The following is a 27528-nucleotide window of genomic DNA, read 5'->3' as shown; positions in this document are numbered from 1 at the left end:
TATTGTATTATCTTACATATTTACACATCAGTCACCTTCAAGGTACTCTCTATGTGCTATAATACACCTACTGAGACTTTTTCTACTGCTCAAAAGTTTTTGAAGTCGTTGATTTTTATGCCTTTTAGTGCTTGTGCATTTTTTGTTTCACCTCTTCTACACTGGCAAAACTCTTTTCATTCAGGAGAAACGAAATAAAAAAAGTCACTTGGGGCAAGATCTGGTGAATGGGGAGAAGGTGGGGCACAGGGGTCATGCCGTTTTGGTCAAAAATTGCTGAACACTCAGTGTAGTGTGGGCAGATGCACTTGTTACTCACCCACCCATCACGAAATGGGCAAATGCACTGAGTCTTTGAAAAAACATTTTGCTGAAGCTGAGTGCAGCTTCTCACAACAACCTCAGCTGGTGCACTGACACAGATGGGTTCCTAGAACACTCACTTAATGGGGGAAGCCTGTACTACAAGGGGCCCAGCCTCCAGAAGATAATTCTGGGTTTTTCTTTTGGTCCCCCATCGTACAACGGTGATGTGATATTGTAGGGTAGGGGGGCTACTCGGGAGGCTCTTCGAAGGTGATAATATGTGAGCAGAGTGTGAATAAAGGATGAATGAATATATAAAGGAGAAAAAACACTGGTGCAGAACTTTCCAGGCTTAGGCAGGTTTAAGGACCTGAGGTCGGAGTACAAAGGGACGACCCCAAGGATAAGCTGGAGGGAGGTCAGAGTCCCTCTTTATGTGCCAAAGGAAGTCACTGAAGGGTGTTAGGTGAAAGAATGACTCCAGATGATTTAGTCTGTAAAAGGTCTGCTCTGGTTGAAACGGTAACATTAAAAAGAAAGGGGCAAGAGTCAAACCATAGGGTCAGGTCTGGAGGCTGCTATAGAAGGCAGATGGTTTAGACATGAACAGTAATAGTGAAAATGAATAGGAGGGGGCACAGCTGAGGTACAGAGAGCTAAAATGCATTTAATTCCCAAGTATGGTTAACTCAATGCATATTTTAAAAGGAAATCCATACTAAAAGGCTTTAAAATATGCAAAAGTGAGACCATGAACTCAGAGGCTGACTTTCCTTTAACTTGGATTTCTGTGTCCCAAAGGGGCAAAGGTGTAAGTTGGGTAAGGGTGCAGCTTGGAGGTGAGGTCTGGGGTTGTTAAGGAACTGCCCCATTTCCACGCCAAATCCCATAAAATCCCTTGCATGTGCCATCTTCTACAGATAAAATTTGGCCATGGAATGCACTTGCTTGTTGATATGTGACATGCAAATGTTTCAATTTGGCAATAACATTCAGCCTCATCACCAAAACACAGAGCCTGAAACCAAGTTCCTCCCCACCCCTGGCAGAACACAGTGTATGTTCCTGGGGGGTGGGCTCCAGATGAGCTCTGCCAGGAAGGTGGTTCTAGACTACACACGGCTACCAGTCTGTAAGAGAGGCTGCTTCGCTTCATTCACTGTTGTTATTTTGGCCTTTGGCATAGAATATGATATAAAAAAGTCTCTTTGTTTAGAAACTGAAAGCTTAGCTAGGCAATAGGCAACTGAGTTGCATTCAGTACTTGGTCGCATTAAGTTGCACTGTGATGGTAAAGCAAACATTTACAACTCAAAGACACAGCTTCTTGGGACTTACAGATGTACATGGAAACATAAAATCCAATTTTGTAAGAGTCACTCATTGAAAAGATTCATAGAAGGAAGCAAGATGTCACAGAGCTAAAAAAGACACGGAAGAGAGGCCTGCTAACATGATTTGCACAGTAGTAAATGTTAACCATTCTTCAATAAATCTGGAAAAGATAAATACATAAAATTAACTGTTGTGATGGGTATGCAACTCTGTGTGTATTTACTGAAAGACATTGAATTGTATGCTTTAAACAGGTTAAATGGATGCTGTGTGAATTATATCACAGCAAAGATGTTTTCAAAAAACGGTCTCTCAGAGACTGTGCAGTCATGTTCCATGGAAATGGGGAAAGAGTCGCCACTGGGAGGTTGTGAGGTGTCCTTCGTGGAGGGGTGGGAAGGGAGGTGAGGGTGTTGGGGTCAACTGGCTACTACATGTGGGCAACTAACCTAACCCTTTGGGGTCTCAGATTTCTCATGTGTAAAACGGAGGCAATAATGATGATTATAACACACTTCTTCAGCGTGTTATAAGATCACATGGAATTATGCATGTCAGGTACTTATGGTACTGCTGTTTCATTAAATGTCTCTGTGCTTCTAAAATATATGAGTATGCCTATTTCAAATTTCAGATGTATAGACATGCACAAGCTCACACCATATATACACATACATACATATATATGTACATATATACAGAAAGCTTTTTAAAATATAGGTAAGGGCCCTGGCTGGGTAGCTTAGCTGGAGAGAGTGTCATCCCAATATGCCAAGGTTGTGGGCTTGACCCCTGGTCAGGGCACATACATAAATCAACCAATGAATGCATATATAAGTGGAAAAACAAATCAATATTACTCATGTTCTTTTTCTCTTCCCCCTCTCTAAAATTAAAAAAAATAGACATATATAGTGTGGGGCAAAAGTAGGTTTACAGTTGTGCATATGAAAAATAATACAATAATTAATAAAACAATAATAAACTGTATTTCATATACTCACAAATGTAAGCCTACTCTTGCCCCACCCTGTTGTATATATTAATGTAGGTATATATAGAAATAGATGTGTACATAAATAGGTATAAATTTATATATGTATGTATATTTCCAATTCTTAAGTTCTAACATTAAACAAAAGCCATAAAGACACAAACTTAAAAAATACTTAAGATTGGGGGGATCATGCCTGGCTGGCGTAGCTCAGTGGATTGAGCGCGGGCCTGCGAACCAGAGTATCGCGGTTCGATTCCCAGTCAGGGCACATGCCTGGGTTGCAGGCTGGTTCCCAGCAGGGGATGCATGAGAGGCAACCACACATTGATGTTTCTCTCCCACTCTTTCTCCTTCCCTTCCCCTCTCTCAAAAAATAAATAAAGAAAATATTTAAAAAAAAAAAAAAGATTGGGGGGGATCTCCTTTGAAAAATATAAACACAGAAAAATTGATATGGTGCCTCAGACAATGCAGACCGACATTAAAGCCTTTCTGGGACAGGAAAGTGAGGGAGCTCTGGTACCAGGCGTATTATTTTTAAAGGGTGCAGCTGGGAAACTGCCACTTTTCTTGCAGTTGATTCAAGAAAACCTCAAGAACCAAAACCCAGGCTCTCTCCAGAAGACAGTAGGCAGCGTGTGCCTCTGAGCAGAATCCACCCCCTCTCCCACAAGGCCTGTGTTTTCAGCTTTTTAAACTTGATCTATTATCCTCTCGGCAACACTGCAAGGCAGGCGTTCTTATTATTTTTTCCAATGATTTTTCCCAGGAAGCTCAAGGATATTACCCCATTTGTCCTTCTAATTCCAAAATCTGGGACTCTCCCCCTGCAGTCTACATTTCTTGTGCAAAGTTCTTCAGAGCTATCATTAAATATTCATAAAAACAATTTTTTTCACATGCTGATTTTCCCTACTTAGGGACATCAAAGAAGTCTTTTAAAAACTCAAGGATGGTTTATGTTTCTGAGGCTGTAATAAAAGATTCCAAAGTGGTATTTTCTGGTAAAGTCTGGATTTGCCTCACAAATGTTCCTGGTAACAAAGCCATGTTGCAAACATGATAATGTCACTGTAGCCTCATTCAGAATATTACTCACTCTTTCTGTTGCTCTGCTACTTCAGCACTCGGGAAAGTCTGCATTTCCCAGTAGTGTGACCATGATACTATTTTCGTATCTTCTGTGTTCACTTACTTTCAATTTAGTGAGAACAGTCTATGTTGAGCTCAACTTTGAAAGTTTGTTTGTTTTTTAAAAGGAGCTGGATTTCATTATTAAAAGATTTTGAGAATAAAAATTTTGATATGTAAAAAAATGTACACTTAAGAAAGCAAAAATAAAATTTATTATTTCTTCTGAAATTCAATATTTGGATCAATATTCAAGTCTCACTCCATTTTGAGCACTATTCTTACCTTAATTCCTCAAAACAAACACTTCTGTCCACTGTAAATTTTTTGGACGTAGAAGGAATTACACAATTATTTGATAATCACTAGTTACAAATTTACTCCATGATTGATTGTAAATTAATATGAAATTCAACAATAATAATAATAATACCAAAAAATGTATGGTCATCAAAGAAATTTGGACTTAAGAAAGGGGGGCACTCAAACTAGAGCCCATCTTCTCCCACACATGACATGATGGGGAGGGGCACACTAGCGGACCACTGCTTGCCTTAGGCTTAAAAAATGTGAAAGCTATCAAAGCACATAAATAAAAACATGGGCCAAGGAGACATTTACTAATTCCTAAACCCCTTCAATAAAAAAAGTGAGGAGACCTGCCCCTTTGGCTCCAGGTTTCGGATTCTTTATGATGGAGACCTGGTGGTTTTCCTGCTGCCTGTTCTCTCACTGGCCCCTTCTCCCACTGCCAAAGTTGTCTCTGCTGTGGCCCAAAACAGCCTCAGCCATTTCCTCCTGAATCTCTTATGCCTAATTTTCATCCTCTCTCTCCAAGGTTTCCAGTGACCTTGTTCTTGCCAAATGGGAGGACGAATCTCTCATTGATGCTAAATCCTTTCATTTGAAATCTGTTTTCTTCCTCGGCCTGAAAAACTTTTAACTGTTTCTTTCATCATTCGCTTCTACTGATCCTTCTCATTCCACATGGCAGTATTTTAAACATGTAGGTTTTGGATTCAAATCTTTTTTCTGGCTGCAATATCCCATCTATCAAAAATAGGGCCAGTAAATGAATGTCTCATAGTTCCATTTTTTTCTATCGGTAAAATAGGAACGATAACAGCACCCACTTCATCTATAGTTGTTATAAGGAGTGAATAGAGCAATGCATATAAATCACTTAGTTCATTGCCATTAAGCAAGCGCCTGATGACATTACCTGTGAGTACTCTGTGTCACAGGTTCTCTACACAACTTGTTTCAAAGAGCCTATTTTACAGTGTCAGGACCTTTATGCTTATGTAACTAGCATCTAAATCACTAGCTTCAACCTGCTGTAGAAACTTTAAACCCCCGATGCCCAAAAGTGCACGTATCCCTCTCCACCTATGAAAACTTTCAGCCTTTTTAATTTCGGTACAATGAAACCACAGGTTTCACAGTCACCTTAAAATCATCCGCCTCCTTTAGTGGCAGAGTAAATCTCATCAATTCCTGATTTATGAGGCTGTACAGCATTGTGGTTAAAGGCAAGGCCCAGAGCCTGACTGCTTATGTACAAAACTGGTTCTGCCACTTCCAACCTTGACAAGCAGGGCAAGCAACTTAAACACTTTGTGCCTTGATTCCCTCATCTGTAAAATAGGATTATCAGAAGCTACCTCATATAATCCTTACTGAGTATTTATTAAAATAAATACTCACTCATCTTCAATTAATCTTTTAACTAATCTTTAATTAATCTTTAATAAAGATTAATACTCACTAATCTTTATTAAAATTGCAATGTGGCCTTTTGATTGCTTTCAAGAAAGAAATGAAACTGTAAAAGTTATATAAAGCAAAACAGGTTTATTAGTTCTCATTCCTTCCTTTGAATCCTCGTTGCCACTGCCATCGTCCAGGCTAACAGCCCACAGCCACCAAGTGAGGACGAGAGCTGCCTCGCCTGCCTCTCTATACTGATCTCCCTAATTCTGGCCTCTATCTACTTTAATCCATTTGCATTTAATCCCTAACTGCCGGAGTAAGCCTTAAAAACACTCCTTTCATAGTGTACCTTTTGGGTCTTACTCCACGGTGACTCCTCCAGGTTCTCAGACAACATGCACCCGCCTCACCTGTTTGTGCACACGTGTGAGCCTTACCTAAGTGGAACTCCCCAGGTTCACTATGCCATCCATGCTTTTGTGCTTGCACTCTTCCCTGCCCGGAATGTGCCACATTCTAAGTTTTCAAATCTTACACATTCTTTAGCAACCAGCTCAGATACCGTGGAGCCTTTTCAGGCTTAGGTAGTACCACACAGTGTGGGAAAGAAATAGAGGTCATCATCTGGCCACAGAACACCTGGTTCTTATCATGAGGCTGCTGTTTTAGACTGTCATTTACATACTTCATGGGTGCTTATCTGGATGGTATTTCCCATTGCACAATCTCCGAGTTGTGCTCGTGCTTGATGAGGTGAAAGTGGCTGTGTTCTTGGAAGAGTGACGATCCTCATGTGGGAGAAGAAGGGTTTGCTCAAGTTTCTGTTTTAATGCATTACGGGATGGTTGAATGGGCCTTTCTAGTCATGAATGTGATAACGCTTAGGCTGTGTTGACGAGCATACCTAGAGTCAAATAGTTTAATAAGCTCAACTTAAATGCACATTCACATGTGTGCACAGAAGGCTCTTAATTCATTTTCACCTAGTTAATCTTTACATGAAGAAAAGAGACAGTTATGTACCTCAGATGTTTTGTACAAAAAATAAAATAAAGCCTTACATACTGAATCCCATTAAAGTCTGGCACTTACAGCTCTTTAGAAGAAGGAAAGAATTGTGGGGGGGGGGGGGGGGGGGAGGCGGGGTGGCTCGTAATACTTTCTAGTGGTTTATTTTATGCCCAAAACAATAGTGAGAAGTTCTGAACACTGTGCAATGCTGTAAGACCAAATAAAGCCCAGTATGTACTCTGAGTCAGACATCAGTTCACTTGCCTAAGGACCTTTCCTTTTCTTGGTAACCTGAGAGTGGGGGGGGGAACTTCGAGTCAAGAAGGAAAGATAAAGTCTGTAAGTAATTTCAAAGGCAATGATATTTTAAATGAAAGCAAAAATTTAATTAATGCAATTTCATAATTTTCATAGCAAGGAAAATAGTTCAATCATGTGGTTTAGTAGTAAAATAACAACAGCACCAGCAGCAGTGGTGGCGGCAATGACCAGAGACGTGCTTAGAGCACAGCTAACCTACTCTCTTAGCAAGCCGGATCCTAATCCACTCAACACCTGCACTAACACATCCTTACAGGTGTTCTACTGAGTAAATGACCCTTTGGGCTGTTCAAGTTTCCAATCCTCAAGGTAAGATCCAATGACGAACCTTGTACTTAAATACTTTTTTTTTAAGTAACAAAAGCAGAAATAATAGAGGACACTCAGGTTAAAAAGTGATTAACCAAACTTTCAACTAATGGCAAGTCTTCTGATTAATGAAAATTTTCCGATTTCCATCTTACGCTGCTTCAATCCATAAAAATGTTTATTAGATAGACACATGTTTTCCATCCCTACACACAACGATTTTCTGGAGTTGGCAGTCCCAACAAGACAGTGCAAGCTGCAGGAAGAGAAACCAGAAAGAGCCAGTGTTTGGAAGGTCACACATAGCTTCTGGCTTCAGTCACGTGCAGTCAAGGATGCTCAGAGTCTCAGAAATGCGAGATCTTCACAGCTAGCATGACACAACTGCAGATTACAGCAGAATCTACTGGCAGGAGGATCTGAGAAGGATCTCACCTGGGAAACAAAATGACGTTGCAAATGGCATACCAAAATATTGCAAAACAAGGAAACTGGACGAGATACCAACAGTCCGACTTGTGCTAAATTCCTGAAAACAGCTCTCTGAGTTTTAAGGCGACTCCCTGTCCTTTCTCTGAGTGAAGGGCCCCTGAAGCTGGGACTCCTGCACAGTCAGTGGCTTCCCAAAATGGATATTTAAATACTTCAGATTCACAGGTATTCAGTATGATCTGGTGATGTGTAGGCTGCTGGTAAATTTAATCATTTTAATATACACTTGTCTACACATATTTGCTCTTCAGTTTCAGAAAGTATGTTTAAGCCACACAATCAAAGACAGAGGAAAAACAAAACAAACATTCCACCCTAGTTAAGTTTATTAATCAGAGTAAATACAGTTTTATCTTATCATCATGTTTTCTATGAGGAAACTTCTGTTCTTTTTTTAGATTTGAAGAATTGCTTTTCCTAATAGAACCCCCCAGAACTGAGAACCCTGAACTGCAAACTTGTCCTTTGTCCCGGTTGTTTACGGGTCTTATCAGGCACACAGGGGCTGGCAATGTGATTCTAAGATAAAAATTCCAAAGATATAATTAGATGTTTTTCCGAGAACCATCTCCCAATGCCATGAAAATTTGTTTGCTGTTCTTCACTTCATAGTCGAAGTGAATGGTCTCACAATTTCTTGTCACTTAACCATTTTCTCTTAGATAAGTGAGGAATATGAACTTGGCACTGGGGAAAATATATATACTTCTTAAATAAAAAACTCTGGAAATACAGAGCTTATCTCAAACCTCTAGCTGTGGCAATTGATAAACCTACTTTTCTATAATACACTTCTTATGAATATAATGAAAATAAATTTTCTGCCCTGAATTTAATTATAATTGATAAGAGATATGTCTCAGGCCGGTGATGTACAGGCTTTCTTATAGTGCCTTATAGATTCATTAGTTCAGTTCTGAAGGGGATGAAAAGAGAAAGGAAGGAAGTCACAAATGTACAGTTACTATGTTGCAGGAAAATACTCTCTAGCCAGTGAAAGAAGTACTGGGAAAACATCTCATTTTCTACTGAACTCCATCTTTGCTAACAAAACTGAAACCACTTGTGCAAAAAGAAAAATCTTCTACTGCCACCTGCTGGCAATTTATAGTCAATGATTCTCAAAGATTCTAGAATAACACTTCAGATTGAAGAATTTTTGATTTGTAAAGCAGTGATAATCTTTAGTTTCTTATCTATATTTCTCCATTTATAGACACATATAATTACTTTAATAAATTATTATGGATATATATCACACACACATTTCTAGAAGGAGAGAATTATAGCCAGAGGAGCACATTTTCCTGACTTCTGGTGGCCTCACCACTGACTCCCAGAGGCCGACTCACTGCTTTGAAAGAAAGTCAGAAGAGACTATCACATTTCCATTCTTCCTTTTCCCACAAAAGCCATTCAACTTAGTCCTATGTCAGCAGTAAAGATTTGAAACCAAATGGCCTTGGCAGGCCTGTCTGCAGAGAATTCACAACTCAAATATTCTTGGTCAGCTAGAGAAGTTTCACTCTCTCAGCCAAAAAATCAGAGGCCAAAGCTGTGTTTTTGAAGACCTCTCTAGAGGAGACTTAAAATCTCCGGTTGTCAACATAACACTGAAGGAGAATCCCAGGTCAGGGATCCTAGCCCTGCTGGTAAGATTCTGTAACTGGAGATACAAACATAATTTTAAAATTCAGAGAGGGTGGGCCCAAGTTCCTGCATTCGGCTTCATTTCTTCTTCTGGAGAGCCTAAGAATTTTAAAAAGCCTTTGCTAAACAGTTTAAAGGGCAATGATTATTCCTTTTAATTTAGAGGGTATTTTAAAAATCAAAGTAGAGAGGTACACTGTTTTAAGGAAACAGCACTTTTCTATCAATAATATACCAATTCTCCCTGTCAAAAAATTAAATATGATGATTATTTTTAACATATTTCATGTCACAAGTCATAAATTATAGGACTTTTCATGCCGCACTGCTTCATCCATTTTAAAAATATACTAAGAAATCTGAATTTGACTTAACCGTCTTCTCCAAAATGAATTCAAAGGACAATGTGAATCAGAAGGCAATGTCCTAACATATAAATCCTGAATCCTTCTTTCATGTCCCTAGATGAGCAAATTTGTCTGCTAGGACACTGAAGAGTCGCCTGTAATTCTAGGGTTCTATAATTAAGACTTGTACAAATTCAGCTGCCAAAAAATCACCAGAGTGGGTGGTGAATACAGCCAAGTAAACTCTAATTATGGAAGGCGGGTTTTCTAAGATCTTACATACAAGAAGCAAAGGCAAGATCAGACAGCTAAGATAGTTACTGAGGCAATATAAATAGTCTTGTCAAGTTCATTGTAAGCCCCCCTCTGGTAACAGCTGTTACCACCCATAGTTCATGGGTAACTTTAAGAAAGCAATCTGGATCCTCTGCTTGGAATCCAGCACTTATTTTTCCCCCCAAAATATAGTTGTGAAAATTACACATGCCATCTTCACTCATAGGTCAAAAAAAAAAAAAGAAAATGGAAGTCTAATGTCCCAGATAATTTTCTATTTTATATTTCAGCTCTTCCACTAATATTATTTTTTAAGTTCTGCTGGAGTTCAATAAAATGCATTATAAAACAGCATGCCAATCATAAGTGTACAGCTCAATAAATTTACCTAAATCAACCACATGCATATAACCAGCATCCAATCAAGCACCCGGATTTTCTACACTCCAGAAATATCCCACCCATCCAGATAAGAAGAACTTTAATTTTATATTTAAAAAAGGTACACAGTTCTCTGAATAATACAGTGTATTTTTACTGTCTGGTGCTGTAATTACAGCCTTAAAGTACAAGTTATTATGCCTTTTCTCCTTTGCTGTTATAAATATCTTTGCCCATCTTTCCCTTCACTAACAAACTGAACCTGCTCAAACAGCACCTCCTTTATGAAGACTTCCTTGACCTTTGTAGAAAAATGACTTAAGTTCTCATATACGTTCACAGACTAATTTGCAAGTAGTCTATCTTTACACTTATCACACTGAACTACAAGTATTTATATGTACATCTGCTTTCTAGACTGTGAGTACCCCAAGGACAGAAAAGGCCTTATTTAATCTTTCCATCTGCCTCCTGTGCTTTAAACCTTATGCTTTAAACTGCATGCTAATGAATGACTCAATGTTTTACACACTATTTCTTTTCCCATAGATGCCCAAACAATTTTTCAATAGACTGTTCTACCAAATTTTATTCTATAATATTAAATGAAGCAAAATATACTATCCAGATACTTCTAAGTATATATCCTCTTAATGTTCTCCATATGAATAATTTGTAATAGTAAATTTCATTCAAACAGATTAAATAAAATGTGCTAATTTTACTATGTATAAATATCAGTACCTATAAAATGTTGCAAATATAAGTTGATAATACAGTGCTTTGTGATAAGTCACAGCTATTTTCTTATAAGCAATTATAATAAAGCACTTTTCTGCAGAAAGTTCACAGATACCCTTTTTAGGCCTGATGCTATCATTTCCATTTACCACCCTCCTTTCCCCATTCTCCTCCACTACAAAACTGCACATGCTTATTTTGACTTAATTTGAGATAACTCTTTACTTACACATTCAGTTCAAGGGTTACAGGAGAAGAAACATGAACATCTCATCAAAGCTGGACATTCCAGAGCTCTCCTACCTGTGTACCTAAGCTGGCCGCCATCATGTGAGTCAGGAGTTTAGCTGCAAACATGGAATACCTGGCACAGAAGACATGGGAAAGAACGGCCAGGCAGAGACCTGTAGGAACAGAAAAGGCCATGTGTGGTTTTATAATCCGCGAACAAACAGCAGCACAGGGAGCAGTGCTGGGACAGTGAAGCACACGAGGCCTGTGAGCCTGTGCACGCTGCACAGCACAGTGTCTCTGGGAACAATTATGTTGCCATTTTAATTTGCTCCATTTTGCATGACATATAAAAGTCTTTACACTTATCAATTAAGCCCAAAGGGTAACTTTAATTTTCAAATAGCTACATACTCCTTTCCCTACTAAAAAGAAATCACAAGTTAAGCAGATTAATAATTTCATTAGCATTTGGTGTTCTCTGTTTCCATTAGACAAGTTTTACTGTTTAGGAAAGGAATCATATTCCAATCTAATTTTATAAGACCAGGTGGCTTGGATAAATAGATATAATTAGGGAGGTGAATAGGATTTGTCAGGCATAAAATTGTGAATGGCACTCCCAAAACTCAGGTTGGGTAATTGCCCATTTTTATACTGGCTATGTAATTACAACAGTGGTGATTATGAATTTTAAAAACAACTTTATGCTACTGGGTGCTAAAACCAGGCACAGAATGTGTTCTTCCCCCCTGGTATAACTTTCAACATTTACATTTCTAAGTGGGCGAGAAAACTATTCTTATTTTCCTCAAGTATATTTGCATTCACCCATTTACATTACTTCACGGGGAAGACTAGAACCTCAACACTAACCCACATATCTTTTGTCTTGCAATTCATATCACTTTCCTTTAATGCCAGGTTTTTAAATGTCAAATACATACATATTTTAAAAACATTTCCTGTCTTTAAAATTTAAATGTGCAGTACATAGTAACTTTTCACTTAAGCCTTTTAGTCCACTCTCATCCTCAGTAGGGTTGTTTTGTCTAAGAATTATTCAAGCATGAATGAATAACACATGTATGCTGCTTTGCCATGTACTTTGCATGCACTGCCTCCTTATCAATATCTCCTTGACAAACAGGAGACACTGCATTTATTTACTATTTTCTTTTCTCATTATTTTCTGTGAAGCTATGGGACAAACTTTTAAAGTACACCAGCTGTTGGCATAAGTAGACAGGGCATCAGCAAAATGTCCCAAAGGGGTCTAGTTTTGTGCACAGAAATGCTTCTTGTAATTCCTTCTGGGAAAAGACTTCAGCATGTTTATATTTTAATACGGTGGACAGGTAGACAAACTTCCATATAAAAACTGAGGCTTTGCATTAGTCAAGGCTTTTGGCCTAGAAAGTTGGCCAAGATATGTGGAGTAATCTGTTTTTAGGAAGATTGCCATGAGGTGTTCTGGGACAGGTGTGCGAGTGCTGGGCTGCCTCCAAAATCCACCCACGCAAGTACACAGTGTATCCAGAAACTGTAGTGGCATGCCTGGTTCGCTACCTCCACTCAGGTGGTCTACAGACTGTTGAGTTGGTGCTATCAACCCATTAATGTACATTAAATCTCCCATGGTGATCAAAGCTAGCTTAAACTCCAGTTTTAAGTTGAGTGTGTGTGTGTGTAATATACTGACTTAAAATCAGGGCCTTGTAAGGCTTTTCTTTTATTCTAGGGCACATGACCACAAATACACACTTCACTCTAAGTGTGTTGTGGGAGATGGAAACAAGGCCAGGCAAGGGGACTTGGTGCAGGGCAGAGGAGAAATGCACACCAGTCAACTGTTTGACTCATAGCTTCTTCCCTTGACTTGGTAATATTCCAGTACACACCCACTTCATACAAATTTTGTACAGTCACAATGGACCAGCTCAGGAAGATTTAATTAAGTGCATTAAGCTTCAGTTAAAATGCTAGCATAACACCTGGTGGCAGTCCAGGATCAAAGCAGCCTACACCTATAACGTGAGCCACTCACCAGTGCTCAGGCCGGCTGAGCCGCAGCCTCAACTGGCTTTGGGAAATACACTGAGTTCCTTCAACTTAAAGAAATAGAGACTTCAGCTTCCAAGTTTCTAAAGCATTATATGCTAACTATTTATCTTTTATTTTCTTATCTGATGCTGAATAGTTGTATTTAGCATACATGATTTAAATTTACCAGTCAGGTTTTTTTTTAAAGAAAATTATAACAGTGTTTGGCTTAAATTCCCTTAATACAAATACATAAAGCATAGGGTACAAAAAAAGTTGTAACAATAAGTAGGCTTTTAAAGAGAGAAAGGACACAACATAAAGTACAATATTTCCAGTTATTACTCTAAAGTATTTAAACAGTTTTTATAAATTAATTCCTCGGCTAATTGAATAATTTTCCTTTACTTTTTCTTTTGAGCACTATGTAGGTTACTGACTCAGTTGGAAAACAGCAATTAATTAGTCCATGACACCAATGACTTTTCCATATGATTTGAAAGTGAGAAAGAAGATAAATTACCCTTAACAAAATAGTAATACTGATAATCTTTGCTGTAAATAAAAACCTCAAAGAACAGATAGATTATTTTGCTATTATCAAACCTGACTAAACATCCTCTTTTCTATCTATACAATATTTGAGTGTTTGCACATGCACAAATATGTTGTTTGTATATAAATATGCACATCCAATACACATCTTGATTGTTTGGTATCACTTAAGAATGGAATATACTTTCCAAATTACTGAAGTTTATTCCTCCACATGCCAAATAGTAATACTTTTTCCCATGACAAGTTTTGAAAAGTATTTATAAATTTTGTATGTATATATGTATCTCTGAATTCCTCCATAGATAAATCTATATAAAATCAAATGATCACATTATTAAATCAGTTATTAGTTTATTAGTCTAATTTTCTTGTATTTTCCCACCTAATAATAGCAAGAACTGGCACTTTTCCTACTGTTTGTGCTCATCTCTATAGATTCCCACATTCTCTGCCCTTGGCTCAATGTCCCCTGGTCACTGCTACTGACCTAAGGGCAGGAGAACAAAACTGTCAGCCTGAAAAGTCTTCCAGGTTGAACAAGTCAGTATTAAACATCTTAGTGTATATAGGTTCTGTGTGTTAGGGGAAAGAATTTTTTCCAGAGGGATGAGGTTGCCAGGGGCACAGCCCCCAGACAATCATGGTGTGAAACCTGAGATGTTCAATACAATAGCCACTAGCCACTCAGTCTCTCTAAATTTTCATTAATTACATTTAAATATAATTAAAACTTCACTTTCTCCATTGTACATCAAGGGCTCAATCACCAGAGGAGGCCAGTTGCCACCACACTGGACAGTGCAGAAGACTAGCATCATAGCAGAAAGGTCCATGATACCAAAAAAACTGTGTGTTACATTTCAGAAGAATTTTTCTTAAGAATGGCTAAGAGGAGATGGTGTGGGACTTGAAGGTCTGAACTTAACTTACATAGCCACAAGTACATCTCATTATCGGAGGATGACAGATCAACACAGTCGATTGATTCACTTACTGATTTAAGAGCTAGCTACTGAAATACTACTGCATGTGAGGGGCTGGCTCGGGCAATGGAGGCGTGATATTCAAAACGACAGCTGTAGCACTCCCACTGCCTGTCTCTGTGTTTCCATCTGCATCTTCGTCCAGATGGAGACTGGTTTGTGAAAGGTCAGAGAACACGATTTTGGAAGAGCAGATGTGCAGGAACACTTTCTGGGTGGTTTTCAGGAAACTCTTCATTGCTCTTAAAACAAGATGCAAATACAAATGCTTTACCCTTGGCAGGCCTAAACATTGTGTGAAGTTCACTGCTTCTGCAGCCAGCTCAAGACAATATAGGGGCAAGACTGAGAAAATAAAATTAAATCTTTGAGGAGTGCAATACAAGATATATGTATAGAGAGAGAAGAGGCTGGGCCCCTGATGATTCCCTTCTGCTTATTTAAGATATTTGCATTATCTTCTGTTACCTGCAGCCAAGTTCATCCTAAATAACACACCTATACGAAGATCTGTCCAGAAGTATCCAGCCTTGCACTATGAAAAAGAGACAATTTATTGAAGAAAATACAAGATACAAGAAACACTGTATACAGGACAATGATGCCTTAGGCCCCTTCTATGTAGGCACCTTGGGACCTTGCACAGTTTTCCAGGCTTCTTTTCACTGTTCAAAAACATTATGCAAAATCCTCTGTTGGAATCACAATCAGTGGCCTTGTCTTATTTTCCTGAGTCTAATCAATGGTCTGAAATCTCTTCCCTTTCAAAGGTGATTTTAGTTTTAGGAAAAGCCAAAAGTTACAGGGTGCCAAATATGGGCTGTAAGGGGGCTGAGCCACCTGGGTGATGTGATGTTTCACCAAAAAACTCTGCACGAGATGTGATGCTTGAGTGAGTACATTGTCGTAATAAAGCTGCCCATCACTAGTTACCCATAGCTGTGGTTGTTTTCATTGTATTGTATCTCTCGACCAATGAAGAACACTGAGGTAGTATGTTTTATTGTTTGGCCTAGAGGGGCATACTTGTGATGGACAACACCTTCCCAATCAAAAAACACAGTAAACATGGTCTTGATCTTGCTGTGACTTTACCATGCCTTCTTCGGGTATGAAGAACCAAGTGACTTCTGCTGGGACAACTGTGCCTTTGTTTCCAGATCTTACTCATACCCACAATTCATCTCTAATTATGATCTTTTTGAGGAAATCTGGTTAATTGGTGGCAGTCTGAATCAAGTCACTAGTAGCCGCTGCACGATGTTCCTTCTCTGGTAGCACAAGCCACAGAATGAATTTTGCCATGACATGTTTTATGCCAAGAGCCTGCGTCAAAATCTCAGACAAAGTAGTTTTTGGAATCCCCCCTTCAGCTTCTCATTCTCTCACCATAAGTTGCCAATCTTTGTTGACAGCAGCCCGTATACATTCAACATTCTCAGGTGTTCTGCTTGTCGCAGGCCTTCCAGAATGTGGATCACTTTCAACAGATTCTCGACCTTCTTTGAATAGTTTGTGGCACACTTTTATTTGCACTGCATTCACTGCATCATCCTCAAAAGCCTTCTGAATCATCTGAATGGTTTCCGCAGAGGAATGATCAAGCTTAATGCAAAACTTGATGCAGACTTGTAGCTCTACTCATTCAGTCATATTGAATGTGACAGACACACAATACACTGGCTCACCTGATGGCATCTACCACCCCCACTGACTAGTACACTGAAGTTCTCATTGTTCACGCATGCACATGCCAGTCCACTCTCCTTGGCTGCCAGGTTACACCGATGTTGCACAAACCATTCTCATATATTAACAATGGCTGGACTTTTTCCAGACAGGCCCAGAGAAATCCAACACTTTTTATTTATGTAAAAATTAAAACTAAGCTCTTAGACTTATCACCTGTAGTTACCCTTTAAATGGCTTTTTTAAAAAGTTCTTGCACATTTTTTCTATTCTTATGAATAACTCCTTAGTTGATACACAAAATGAAGCTGTTTCAATTTACCTCTGTGTGACTGTAATTGCTATCCTAGGACAATGATTACAGTGAATATGAACTGGATATTTTAGGAAGAATTTGACATGAAATTTTAGAAAATATTTCTTATTTTATAAAAAAATTAAAAATTAGTGGATAGCATCTGGTAAAGTTATAAAGCTTTCTTTTTAAACTATCAGCTTGTAAAAAATAAAAAGCAGAATTAAAAATCCTTGCAGTTTAATAAACCTTGAATAAAATAATAAGCATGCTTCAAAGAACTTGGAATTATATTTCTTTACTTATCCTGTAAGTCTTATTATTTAGCAATTTTACACAATTACCTCCTGTTACTGTAAAACTGACCTTGTGTTCGCATTTGTCATTTAGTGATCTGTGAAGTAAATAAAACGATTAGCCTTTTAAAAAGGAAAGCTTTACCTTAACTAATGTTTATGTACTTCTCCACCATAAGAGAACAAAACAACAACACAAACAAAAGGCAACAACCCTGAGGCCTGTGTCCATCTCTAATGCCAGCTTAAAGCATTCCAAACACAGGAGACTCATCTACAAGCTCATTGGACATGGCCCAGTTCACATATTGATGGTATAACTGAAATGGTTATGGAATATAATAGGGTGTCAACAAAATCACAAAGCCATAGAAATTGTATTTGGAGTCAAAATGAGGATGAATCCAATCTGACAGTCTGTCTTTGACAGTACAGCATCAACAGAGTTATGGGAAGCAGAGTAAACTTCTTTGACATTCTCCTGCACATAGTAATGTGTACTTCAAACTATGCCTAGGTTCCTTAAAGTAATTATACTATAAAGTTATAGAATTATCATCTAAAGTTATTCATCTTTGGGGCAAATTTCATAATGTTATACTAATGTGCACAGTTACATGTTACTTTTTTCCTCTAACTTCTTTAGCTTCATGATATAACCTTACTTTAATTTCTTGGAATTTGGTACACTGGCTTCTAATTTTAAAAGACATAGGTATATGCCTTGACCTTTCATCTTTCTAAGCGGGGCATTACTAAATTTTTTGCCCTGTATTTCACACACTGCTTTTTTTTGTTGTTCTATTCTAGTACAGTAACCAGAAATGTGAACCATATTCGGAACAGATACACTGTGATCTACCCTGATTTAAATAAAAGGGCTTAACTCCTATCTAATTGTATGTTAACACATTTCATGAAAAGAGCTAGTTGGATTACTTCCAAATTCAGAGGGATCTCCAGTGTGACCTGACCTAAATTAATGAATATAAATGTAAGATACAGAAAATTCTCTTCTCTAGTTCCCCTGGCCCATCTGAGGGATGCACATCCAATCTCCCCCGAAGCTGAAAACTGAGACACAGGACAGGACCTTGTCTCCTTATCTACAGAACATGCAACGTTCATTGCAATATGTCATGGACAGAGAGAAAAGCAAAAACTATACAACCGACCCTTGAATTCCAGGGGTTTGATCTGCATAAATCTACTTACACACAGATTTTGTTCGATCAGCAAACTGAAGGAACTCGCAGATGAACACATAGCCTAAAACTAAGATGACATAAGCTTACAGTATGGATAAATACAGTACAGCACTATAACTGTACTTTCTCTTCCTTATGATTTTCTTTTCTCTAGCTTACTTCATTGTAAGAATGTGGTACACAATACATATAACACAAAATAATTGACTACATAATCGTAAGGCTCCTGGTCAACAGTAGGCTATTAATAGTTAAGTTTTTGGAGAGTCAAAGTTCTACCAAAATTTATGACTCACGGGAGGGTCAGTGTCCCCCATCCCCACTTTGTTCAAAGGTCAACTGTAATTTCAAATGTAACTTCAAGTCAAAAATAATACAAATAGATGCTGATATTTAGGTGTTTATTCTCAAATACATAAGCAAACCTATATAGCCTTTGCTAAAGTAAGCTGCAAAAAATACATATTTGTTAACAATTCTTCCAGGAAATATAGTCTTCTAGTCTTTTATAGAAATCAAAACAATATCTTCACTTTAGTTTTTAAAGCTCTTTGTTTTGATGTTCAGTATTTAGAGCAAGTGAGGAATTTTTGTGGGTCACAAGCAGCACTTGGATTTATCTCTCTGTTGATATACATAAAATAACATCTATTTTTATTTTAGCTTTTGGTGTTATTTCATCACTCTCTGAAATTTCTATTAATATTAAAGTAAAATATGATCTCTCCATCTGGTTTTTGAACTATGTTGACCTAGAAGAATCTATTAAGCAAGAAATGTCATTCTTATAAAATATGTTAAGGATAAAAAATTATTAAGACTCTCAACCATATAATCAATGCAGGAAATGAGAATAATTATATAGTTATTCTAGGTTAAGTTATAGGTAAATGGTTGGAAAGGCATTAACATCATTCAAGCTCCTACTCCTGCCAGAAATGAAAACTAGATGTAAAAGGTACAAGTTATTTTTTATTTTTTGGATTTTTATTTTTTAAAGCTTTCATGTATTTACTTTTAGACAGAGGGCAAGGGAGCGAGAAAGAGAGAGAGAAACATCAGTGTGTGAGAGATTCATAGATCGGTTTCCTCTTGCACACTGCAACTAGGGACCTGGCCTGCAACCCCGGCATGTGCATGCCCTGACCAGGAACTGAACTGGTGACCTTTCTGTTCATAGGCTGGGGCTCAATCCACTGAGCCACGCCAGCCAGGGCAACAGTTTAGTTTTTTTAAACAGAGCATATTTAGAGCTTCTAGTTTGTAGAATATAAATCAACCAAAGGGGTAGGCATTTTTTTCTTTAATAAAAATACAAACTGTTTCGTATATATTATCTCACACAATCCTGACACTAATGTAGAACCTGCCCTCACTAGACTATGAACTACATGTATCTTTTCCTATTGCCCACGTTCTATCCCACACTGTATTTTATATTCTTTATGAGCTGGAAGTGTGTCTTATTTTTTCCTGTATCCTCAGTACAAAGTTGGCCCTCCATAAGCATCCACTGAGTGAATTAATGAATAAGACAATGGGAGAGTTTATTTTCTCACAGTGCTGATGAATTACAGTATTTTTACATTTTGTGCATATAAAATGAATATGGCAAAACAGACTTTCATTCTCATAAGTATTTTAAGTCATTGACACAAAAATGTTGTAACTGACCTGAGATACATATAAATCCAGAAGAGAAAAAGGCTTCATTGTATGAAGACAAGCTGTCGGTCTGGGCGTAGACGGCGTACACAGACATGTAAGAACAGGCACATTCCACGTAGTCTGAGGTATCCTCAACCAGTTTGCAAAACGGACTGTCAGACAACCAGCTGGGACAAAAAGACAATTGTCACTATTCTGCTTTCATCAATGCATAAGGTCCTAGATGGCTTTTAAAGAAAAAATAACGAACCTGAGTGTTGTTGACTCAGGACTTATGTACACCACAGTGTCCAGAAGAAACACTGGAGGGAACATCTTGAGCATGACATGACACAACAGACCCCACAGGGGACATTAGGAAGCAGCCAAAATACTATCCAGACCTCCAATAGCATTTCAGCTACCGAAGAAGCTGGTCCTCTCAACAGAGCAGTACCATTTGCTACCTAATCTAAAGCAAACACACCTAAGGTTTTCAATAGAAGGCACCCTTCTCTATCTTTCAAAAGTCCCAAAAGATGGACACAGCCATTATAATGTGTAGTATTCACCCTTCCTTATTCTTCATAATTCTCAGTAATCTGAACTACAATGATTACTTATATGCTTTTAAAAATTCCTTCATTATTAATATTATTATTATTATTGGAGTTTAGAGGCAATTATAATACATAAATGTTTTCCAGGATTCTTCTTCTTGTTTTTTTTTTGTAAACCTAACCCTAGGAGATACATATATATGTTTTTTTAATTCATTGAGAGAAAAAGAGAGAAACTTCAATCAGTAGCCTCCTGTAAGCACCCTGACTAGGCGCTGAACCTGCAACCTAGGTATGTGCCCTGACTGGCGACCAAACCTGCAACCTTGTGGAGTTCAGGACAAGGTGCCAATCAACTGAGCCTCCTAGCCAGGCCAGAGTTCTCTGAAGCACAGCAGGGTTTCCGTAAGTCTGGCTAATTTAGCATAAGAACATTGTTGTGATTATGGCAAATACAGCGTCACACGCCAAGACTCTGCAGCACTCCTCAGGGACTACTGGTTGAGCCCCCTCCCTTTTAGTGCCTTGATTTTTTTACTTTTCTTCTTTTTTAAGTATTAATTAATTTATGTTTTCACTTTACGTTTTTATTGTTGTTCAAGTACAGTTGTCAAAGGGTATAAAACTTCTCAACTCCAACTGCAGGTTCAACCTTGAAACATTCATTATTAATTATATAATTATACATTGAGAATCACACAGTATCTGTGTATTAGGTTTAAGACCTATCATCAGGCATTAGGAATTTCAATTGATAATTTGTTTTTTTTTTCTCCACAGAAAAAAACAGACTAACCAGAATTTTGGTGTTCAAAAGCCAGTTGGTTGATTAGCCAGCTAAGCTGTTAAACTTATTTAAGATTTTAGTTTATGTGGCTGAAAAGTCAGTAATAACTTTTTACCTTTGGTGTTATTTTATCAGTCCCTGAAATTTCTATTAATATTAAAGTAAATTTTGATGTCTCCATCTGGCTTTGGAGCTATGTGGACATAGGAGAATCTATTAAGCAAGAAATATCATACTTATGAAAGATATTATTAAGAGTAAGAAATTACTGGCACTACCAACCATATAATCCCTGGGGAGGGAGCTGGGGGTTCTAGGAATCTGTATTTTTTAACCAGTCCTACAGTGAATCTGATAGATCTTGTTAGTTGGACCCTCATGTTTGCAAACAATGAGGAAATACAAAGATGAATAAGATCTGAAACCAACTGGAAAAGTTTAGAGGTTATTAGGATAAAAATCACACATTAGTGTTAAAAAGTAATACAGGCCCCAGTACCTGTAGAGCATATATTATTATATCATGGATCTAACTGGTACTTAGTCAAGACCACTAACCAGGGAAATGGAGCAAAAACCTTTCCATGGAAGATTTGAGAGAGAAAGAAAAAGGTAAGGGTCTCTCTCTAGCTATATGCCCTCTCTAAAAAAAGAAGAAATCTGCCACCCCAACTTTGACTACCACGTTTGAACTGATGCCTAAGATCCAAATCTAGTGGCTGATTTGGACCCCAGACCTTCTGCACCAGCACTGCCTGACCCTAAAGCACTGGCTGGGTTCTGAGTAACAGAACTGCTCACAAACCTGACCTTAGACCAAGAGAAAGAATCACTTTCTTCTTCCCATTCCTATGCATGGCTTTAATCCAAAAATGTACTCTAAACCATATGTGGACTAGAATTATAAATCCCTGCTAGCTCCTTTGAACATAAGAGTATCAGCTCCAGAACCACAAGCCTAGATGGAAGGGAAAAAATTTCCTTTCCTGCCCAGTAAATTAACAAATATCCACAGGAAAGTTATCCGAATTGAGCAGAACTCATGGTAAGTCGCAGGAAAGCACTAATAATCAAGAAGTAAATATTGTGCTAAGCACGTATTTAAATGGTTTTGCTACATTTGCCACCTGCACAATGCTAGACTAGCTCCTGAGGTTCCCTCTTATTTGTTGTAAAGGTCATTCTCCAGTCTAAAGTCTATCACTGCTCAGTAGGAAAAATTGGGCTCAATGGTACTGGAATAGAGGAAGACCAAATTCTGGTTTTAAACAATTATTAGTAAGTACCTTGCAGCAGCCTGATTCCAAAGGAGACACAGAGAAGTTTGGAGAACAATTCTAGGCTCAGCAGCATAAATCCTGTAGAGAATCTCATTGTTGTCAGTCAGGGGCTGTGAACGCTGACTTTTCACACTCAAAGATAATACCTATAATATGTAAAAACACTTTAATAATGTTTCCAAGTTAATGTCATGACTGAATCTCCCATTCTGAACTTTGCCTAATTGTTCTAGATGCTTTGGTCACTACTTACTGCTACTATTTACAGGGAGCTAGCTTCCTTATGAATGCAGGGTACCTCCCTGGTTTTCCACTGCAAACATTCTACCTCCACTCCAGTTTCTGACAGTCTTCAGCCGACGACACTCACTTTGACGATAATTGTCGGACTTCATCATGAGTAGGGTGTATAATATACTGTTAGTGGAGTTTTCCCTACTTTGACATATAGTATACTTAATAAAACATGAAAGAAATATCTCCAGCTGTTTTTGAGGCAAAATCTTTTACAAATAGTTCACAAAAATGGAACATGTTTCACTTCATAATTAGCTTACCATGCGTAGCACTTCCCACAAATCTGATCAGGCAAATGCATTCTGAGAGAGTGTGGCTGCTATGGAAAAATCAGATTCCAACCATAATTCTTTATAATGATAGATTACCTTGTTTTTCAAGGCAGGAAGATTGTTTCCACTTATAAACCACTGCTGGCTACTATACTCTGTAAACTGGACTACTTCACATGGGCTGTTCTCAGGCATTATTTCTGCATCCGGAACATCCAATAACCTTTCTGGAATTTGAATATAATCGCCTTCCTTTCCTTCAAACTTGTGCCCATTGATTTGTTGAGGATACCAGTGAAGAGCCAGTATTGACAGATACGGGCAGCTGTCGAGGAGGGTTTTGCCTCTACAACAGAAAAGCAAAGGGACTGCTAAAATGGCATGTATTTTATGTATTTTTCTATTTGTTATATATATCCATTTCTATTTGTTAAAACGGATTAGACAGGGGCTCTGTTTTTTGTATATAACCCTGACACCACTAACCCAGAAGCAGTAGGGAGAATGTGTTTTCAGTTCTTTTATGGTTGTCATGATTTTTTCACAGAACTTTCTGCATCGCCGTGCCTGATCCCCCTTATAACCTAAAACACGGATTTTTGAAAGCTGCTTCATGGATATCAGGCATAATCCGTGGCTACAAAATGGACTTTTCAGTTACCTGTATCAGCATCGGTAGAACAGGTTAAAGAAAAGGCACACCACTAAAGTGAAACACTCGGCTTTATTTAAGAATGTTGTAAATCTTGTATATCTGCAGCCATGTGTTCATCAAGAATTACTTCACCCCTTTCTAACCCATCAGAGAATTGCTAATTTGACCCCGTGACTGGTAGGAGAAACAGCCCTGAACAGTGATCTTTATCCAGTTAACAATTCTGTTTTGAACACTCCCTAGGCATAAGATCCTGTGCTCAGTGAAATTGCTTCCAAGCCTCAGTGTGTTGAAATCAGTTCAAAGCCTGTTTAAAAATGCAGATTTCTGGATAACACTCCAGACTTATTTAGTCAGAACCCTTGCTGTGGGAGGGAGCTGGAGATTCCAGGAATCTGTATTTTTTAACCAGTCCTCTGGTGCATCTGATACATCAGATCAGTGGACCCATCGTGTTTGCAAACAAGGAGGAAATACAGAGATGAATCAGACCTGAAGCCTGCTGGGAAAAGTGTAGAGGATATTAGGATAAAAATTATGCATTAAATATTAATAAGTAATATGGGCCCCCAAACATGTACAGTATATATAATTATACCATGGATCTAAATACCTTGTCGAGACTGCTAAGTAGGGAAATGGAGAAAAGATTTTCAATGGAGTTTTTGAGAAAGAAAGGAAAGAATAAGGGTTAAACTTTATCTCTAGCTATATGTCATTTCTTTAAAAAAAATTACACTCCCCCAAGATTTCACTACCAGATTTGACTTGATGCCTTCAAATATCTATCTTTAATCCAGCCATTAATCCAGGGTTCTAGACTCTATGTCCGAGAGTCCTGGTGAAGCACCTCAGCCTATGGAGGCCACACACACCTCCACAACAGCCTGAACTCATCTCTTCATCTCCCCATTTGGCCTCCCACATTTTCACTCTCAGCTAACAACTGCCACTGTCACTGCCACCTGTGTGCAATGTGGCTGAGACCAGTGGACCTCAGCCATATGGCTACCTAACCCCCTTTCATCCCACTAGAACCTGCTGAGGTTTAGTTCAGTCAGCACAGCCACGGAATGGACTCCACCACCTTTGCATACTGAGAACATCACACGCATGAGGACTCTGCTCAACCTTGACACAAGTGTGACAAATTGCTGGCCCCTCTCCCTTGCTAACGATGACACTCTCCCCGATACCTTACCTTTGGATGGCCACGCCCTCCTACTACACTCGCTTTGATCAATTCCACAATCTGCTTTACATCCAGGCTGAAGTGAGGGGGAGAAACCCAGTGGAAGGAACCCATGTTATCATGTAGCCTGGCACCACTACAAAGCCCCCGTGACCAACCTCAGTCAGCCCTTAATGCCACTTGACACTCTTTCTACTTGGCTTCCAACTGACTGTTCTAGATTTCATCATTCTCCTCGATATCTCTGCTCAGCTCCCAAACCCTCACTCTCAGTAGGTGCCCTTGAAAACTGCTTAAGGAAATGTAAATAATGCATATCAAGATGGTCAACATCTTCAGGGTTTTCTGAGTATGAAAAACTAATCTTTATTCAGTCCTTATGTTCTAAGTTCAATTTGTGACCTATATGTTAACTCTACAACCCAATTATTTTCAAGGTTGCCACACACCCTATGTCCCTGCCTCAATTTCACTCTCATCTTCTCTTACGGCAACGTTACCTCTATGCAGTCCTCCTATTTCCTGATTTACCCTGTTCTTTAGCCTTTCCCACTGTCCTCAAGTGACAGACCTAACATCCTCAGTCTGATTCTTCCACACACACCCCCCACCCCTAGTTTATTCTATATTCAACCTTTAGCTTGAAGCTATCCCCGAACACACCTGCTATTCTTGCCTGATTGTCATCATAAGTACTGTTTCCTCTTCCTGGACAACTCAGGGGGAAAGGTAAGTCTATGAAGGGGAAGCACATGGCTGAAAATACATTGATTCCTGTATTCATTCTATTCACTCATTGTACCACAGCCACTGAGAATCTACCACATACCAGAGTCTTCTAAGCCCTGGGAATACATTAGGCAATAAAACAGAAAAGACCAGTTTTTCTGTGCATCTTAGACTCTCTTGAGTTCCCACTGGGCCTTTGAAGGCACAGATATGGGAACCAGCATTCACAGCAGGGTAGATAGTTCACATCTAAGACAACCTTAACATCCTGGTGATCTTCAGAAATATGGGAAAACAAATTGAAATAATTGGGACTATGGGGAATGCAAAGCTACGAACTACTTCCGTCGCTGCACAACGTAGTCAAACACAGCGTAAAAGGAAAAAAGTAAGAGGATATTGCTTAACTATGCGTGAGTGCGTGCACACACACACACACACACACACACACACACACTGTGGCCTCTGCAAATTAACTCTAAGTAAAGAAATTATCCATTTCAGAGGTTTCTGAAGACATCAGAGACATTTACCAATGGTATTGAGCCAAGCTGCTGATCACTGGTCTCAGATGGACATCTAGGACCAGGGAGGACAGGAGAAGGCCTCCTGACAGGGCACAGAGAGCCTCTCGGATGCTTTGCTGATGCTCCTCACGGAGGAAACCAAGTCCCCAAGATGCAGGCATCGGGGTTAAAAGAAGAATGCAGTATAAGGGGGTGCTGATTCTGAACCCAAACCTCAAGTCACACCCTGGCACTGACCTGGGATGAAAGTCTGGAGCACCTTGGAGCCAGGGGATCAGTGTAAAAGACCTGTTACAAAGCAAATGATTTATAATCTCTTCTGACCACATGGCATGGTGGGCAGCAGGGGGAGGTGGAGTCAAGCAGGCCTGGGACTGGCCTGTAAGGGGCCTGGGATGGAGCCCGGTGCTCACTCTGGACTAATCCCGTAACCACTGTGAGCTGTGCAAGGCCCTGGTCTGAGCTTCTACATCTATAAACAGGAATAATAAGAGACCTAACCCTTTCCTTAAATAGCTACTTAAAATGCTCTCTTGTAGGGATAAAATAATATATGTAAAACTTTTCCTAAGGACTAGTTCAATCCACATAAAATTTTCATTATATTATACTGTTTATACCTAGATAAAAAAGGCAATTTCGTATTGTTTACTCTAATACAATGTCAGGACTAGATCAGAGGTACAGTTAATATCAGTTATATATTATTTTATTCTTTGATCTATCTTGGCACACTTTTATATGCCACTTGGCACACTTTGAATTGACTAGCTCTTTGAATTCTATGAGTCTTGTGATCTAAGAAATAAAGATAAAAGTTTTACATATCCAATCATTATTTCAATTAACATGTTAGTGCATAAAGGGCCCCATAAATAGAAGATTTAAATTATTATACCAAATTTTTAAAATGTAGTCTTCAAAATATCTCTGAATTTCAGCATATCTTAATGACAACTGACCACAGCATTAATCAGTAAATAAAAATAAACTTTACAGAGATTTATATACAATTTTTAATCAGACATGTTCCATTAAATAATAACTCATTTAAAATAACACATTACTCTGAAAGAATGGGGCAGGAAATCTGTATTTCCATTCATGTTCTATTATCAGCCATTTTTATGTTAAATCAAATAGAAATAAAATTTTTAGACCTTTGCACTATACTTACCCAATTTACCTTAAGAATATAATTTAAGATATCATGACTTATGAAGAATATTAACAGTTACAAAATTAAATATGTAGTGAATAATAAACATG

The 27528-nt window shown here is 38.5% G+C and overlaps 1 protein-coding gene across 1 annotated transcript in view; it reads right to left on the bottom strand.

Annotated features, from left to right (window-relative positions):
* Nucleotides 1-27528, bottom strand: part of ADGRV1 (adhesion G protein-coupled receptor V1) — a 519907-nt gene that overhangs the window by 254524 nt on the left and 237855 nt on the right. Inside the window, exons 81-84 of the mRNA XM_053664484.1 lie at nucleotides 23253-23502; nucleotides 22594-22733; nucleotides 19988-20148; nucleotides 11314-11414 (exon numbers count right to left, since the gene is read on the bottom strand). Of these exons, the coding sequence (XP_053520459.1) occupies nucleotides 11314-11414; nucleotides 19988-20148; nucleotides 22594-22733; nucleotides 23253-23502 (652 nt within the window). The remainder of the gene's footprint in view (nucleotides 1-11313; nucleotides 11415-19987; nucleotides 20149-22593; nucleotides 22734-23252; nucleotides 23503-27528) is intronic.

This window comes from Artibeus jamaicensis, unplaced genomic scaffold, assembly GCF_021234435.1.
Source record: "Artibeus jamaicensis isolate MK-2021 breed Jamaican fruit bat unplaced genomic scaffold, CSHL_Jam_final contig_373, whole genome shotgun sequence".
Classification (NCBI taxonomy): domain Eukaryota; kingdom Metazoa; phylum Chordata; class Mammalia; order Chiroptera; family Phyllostomidae; genus Artibeus; species Artibeus jamaicensis.
This window is presented reverse-complemented; position numbering and strand designations above follow the sequence as displayed.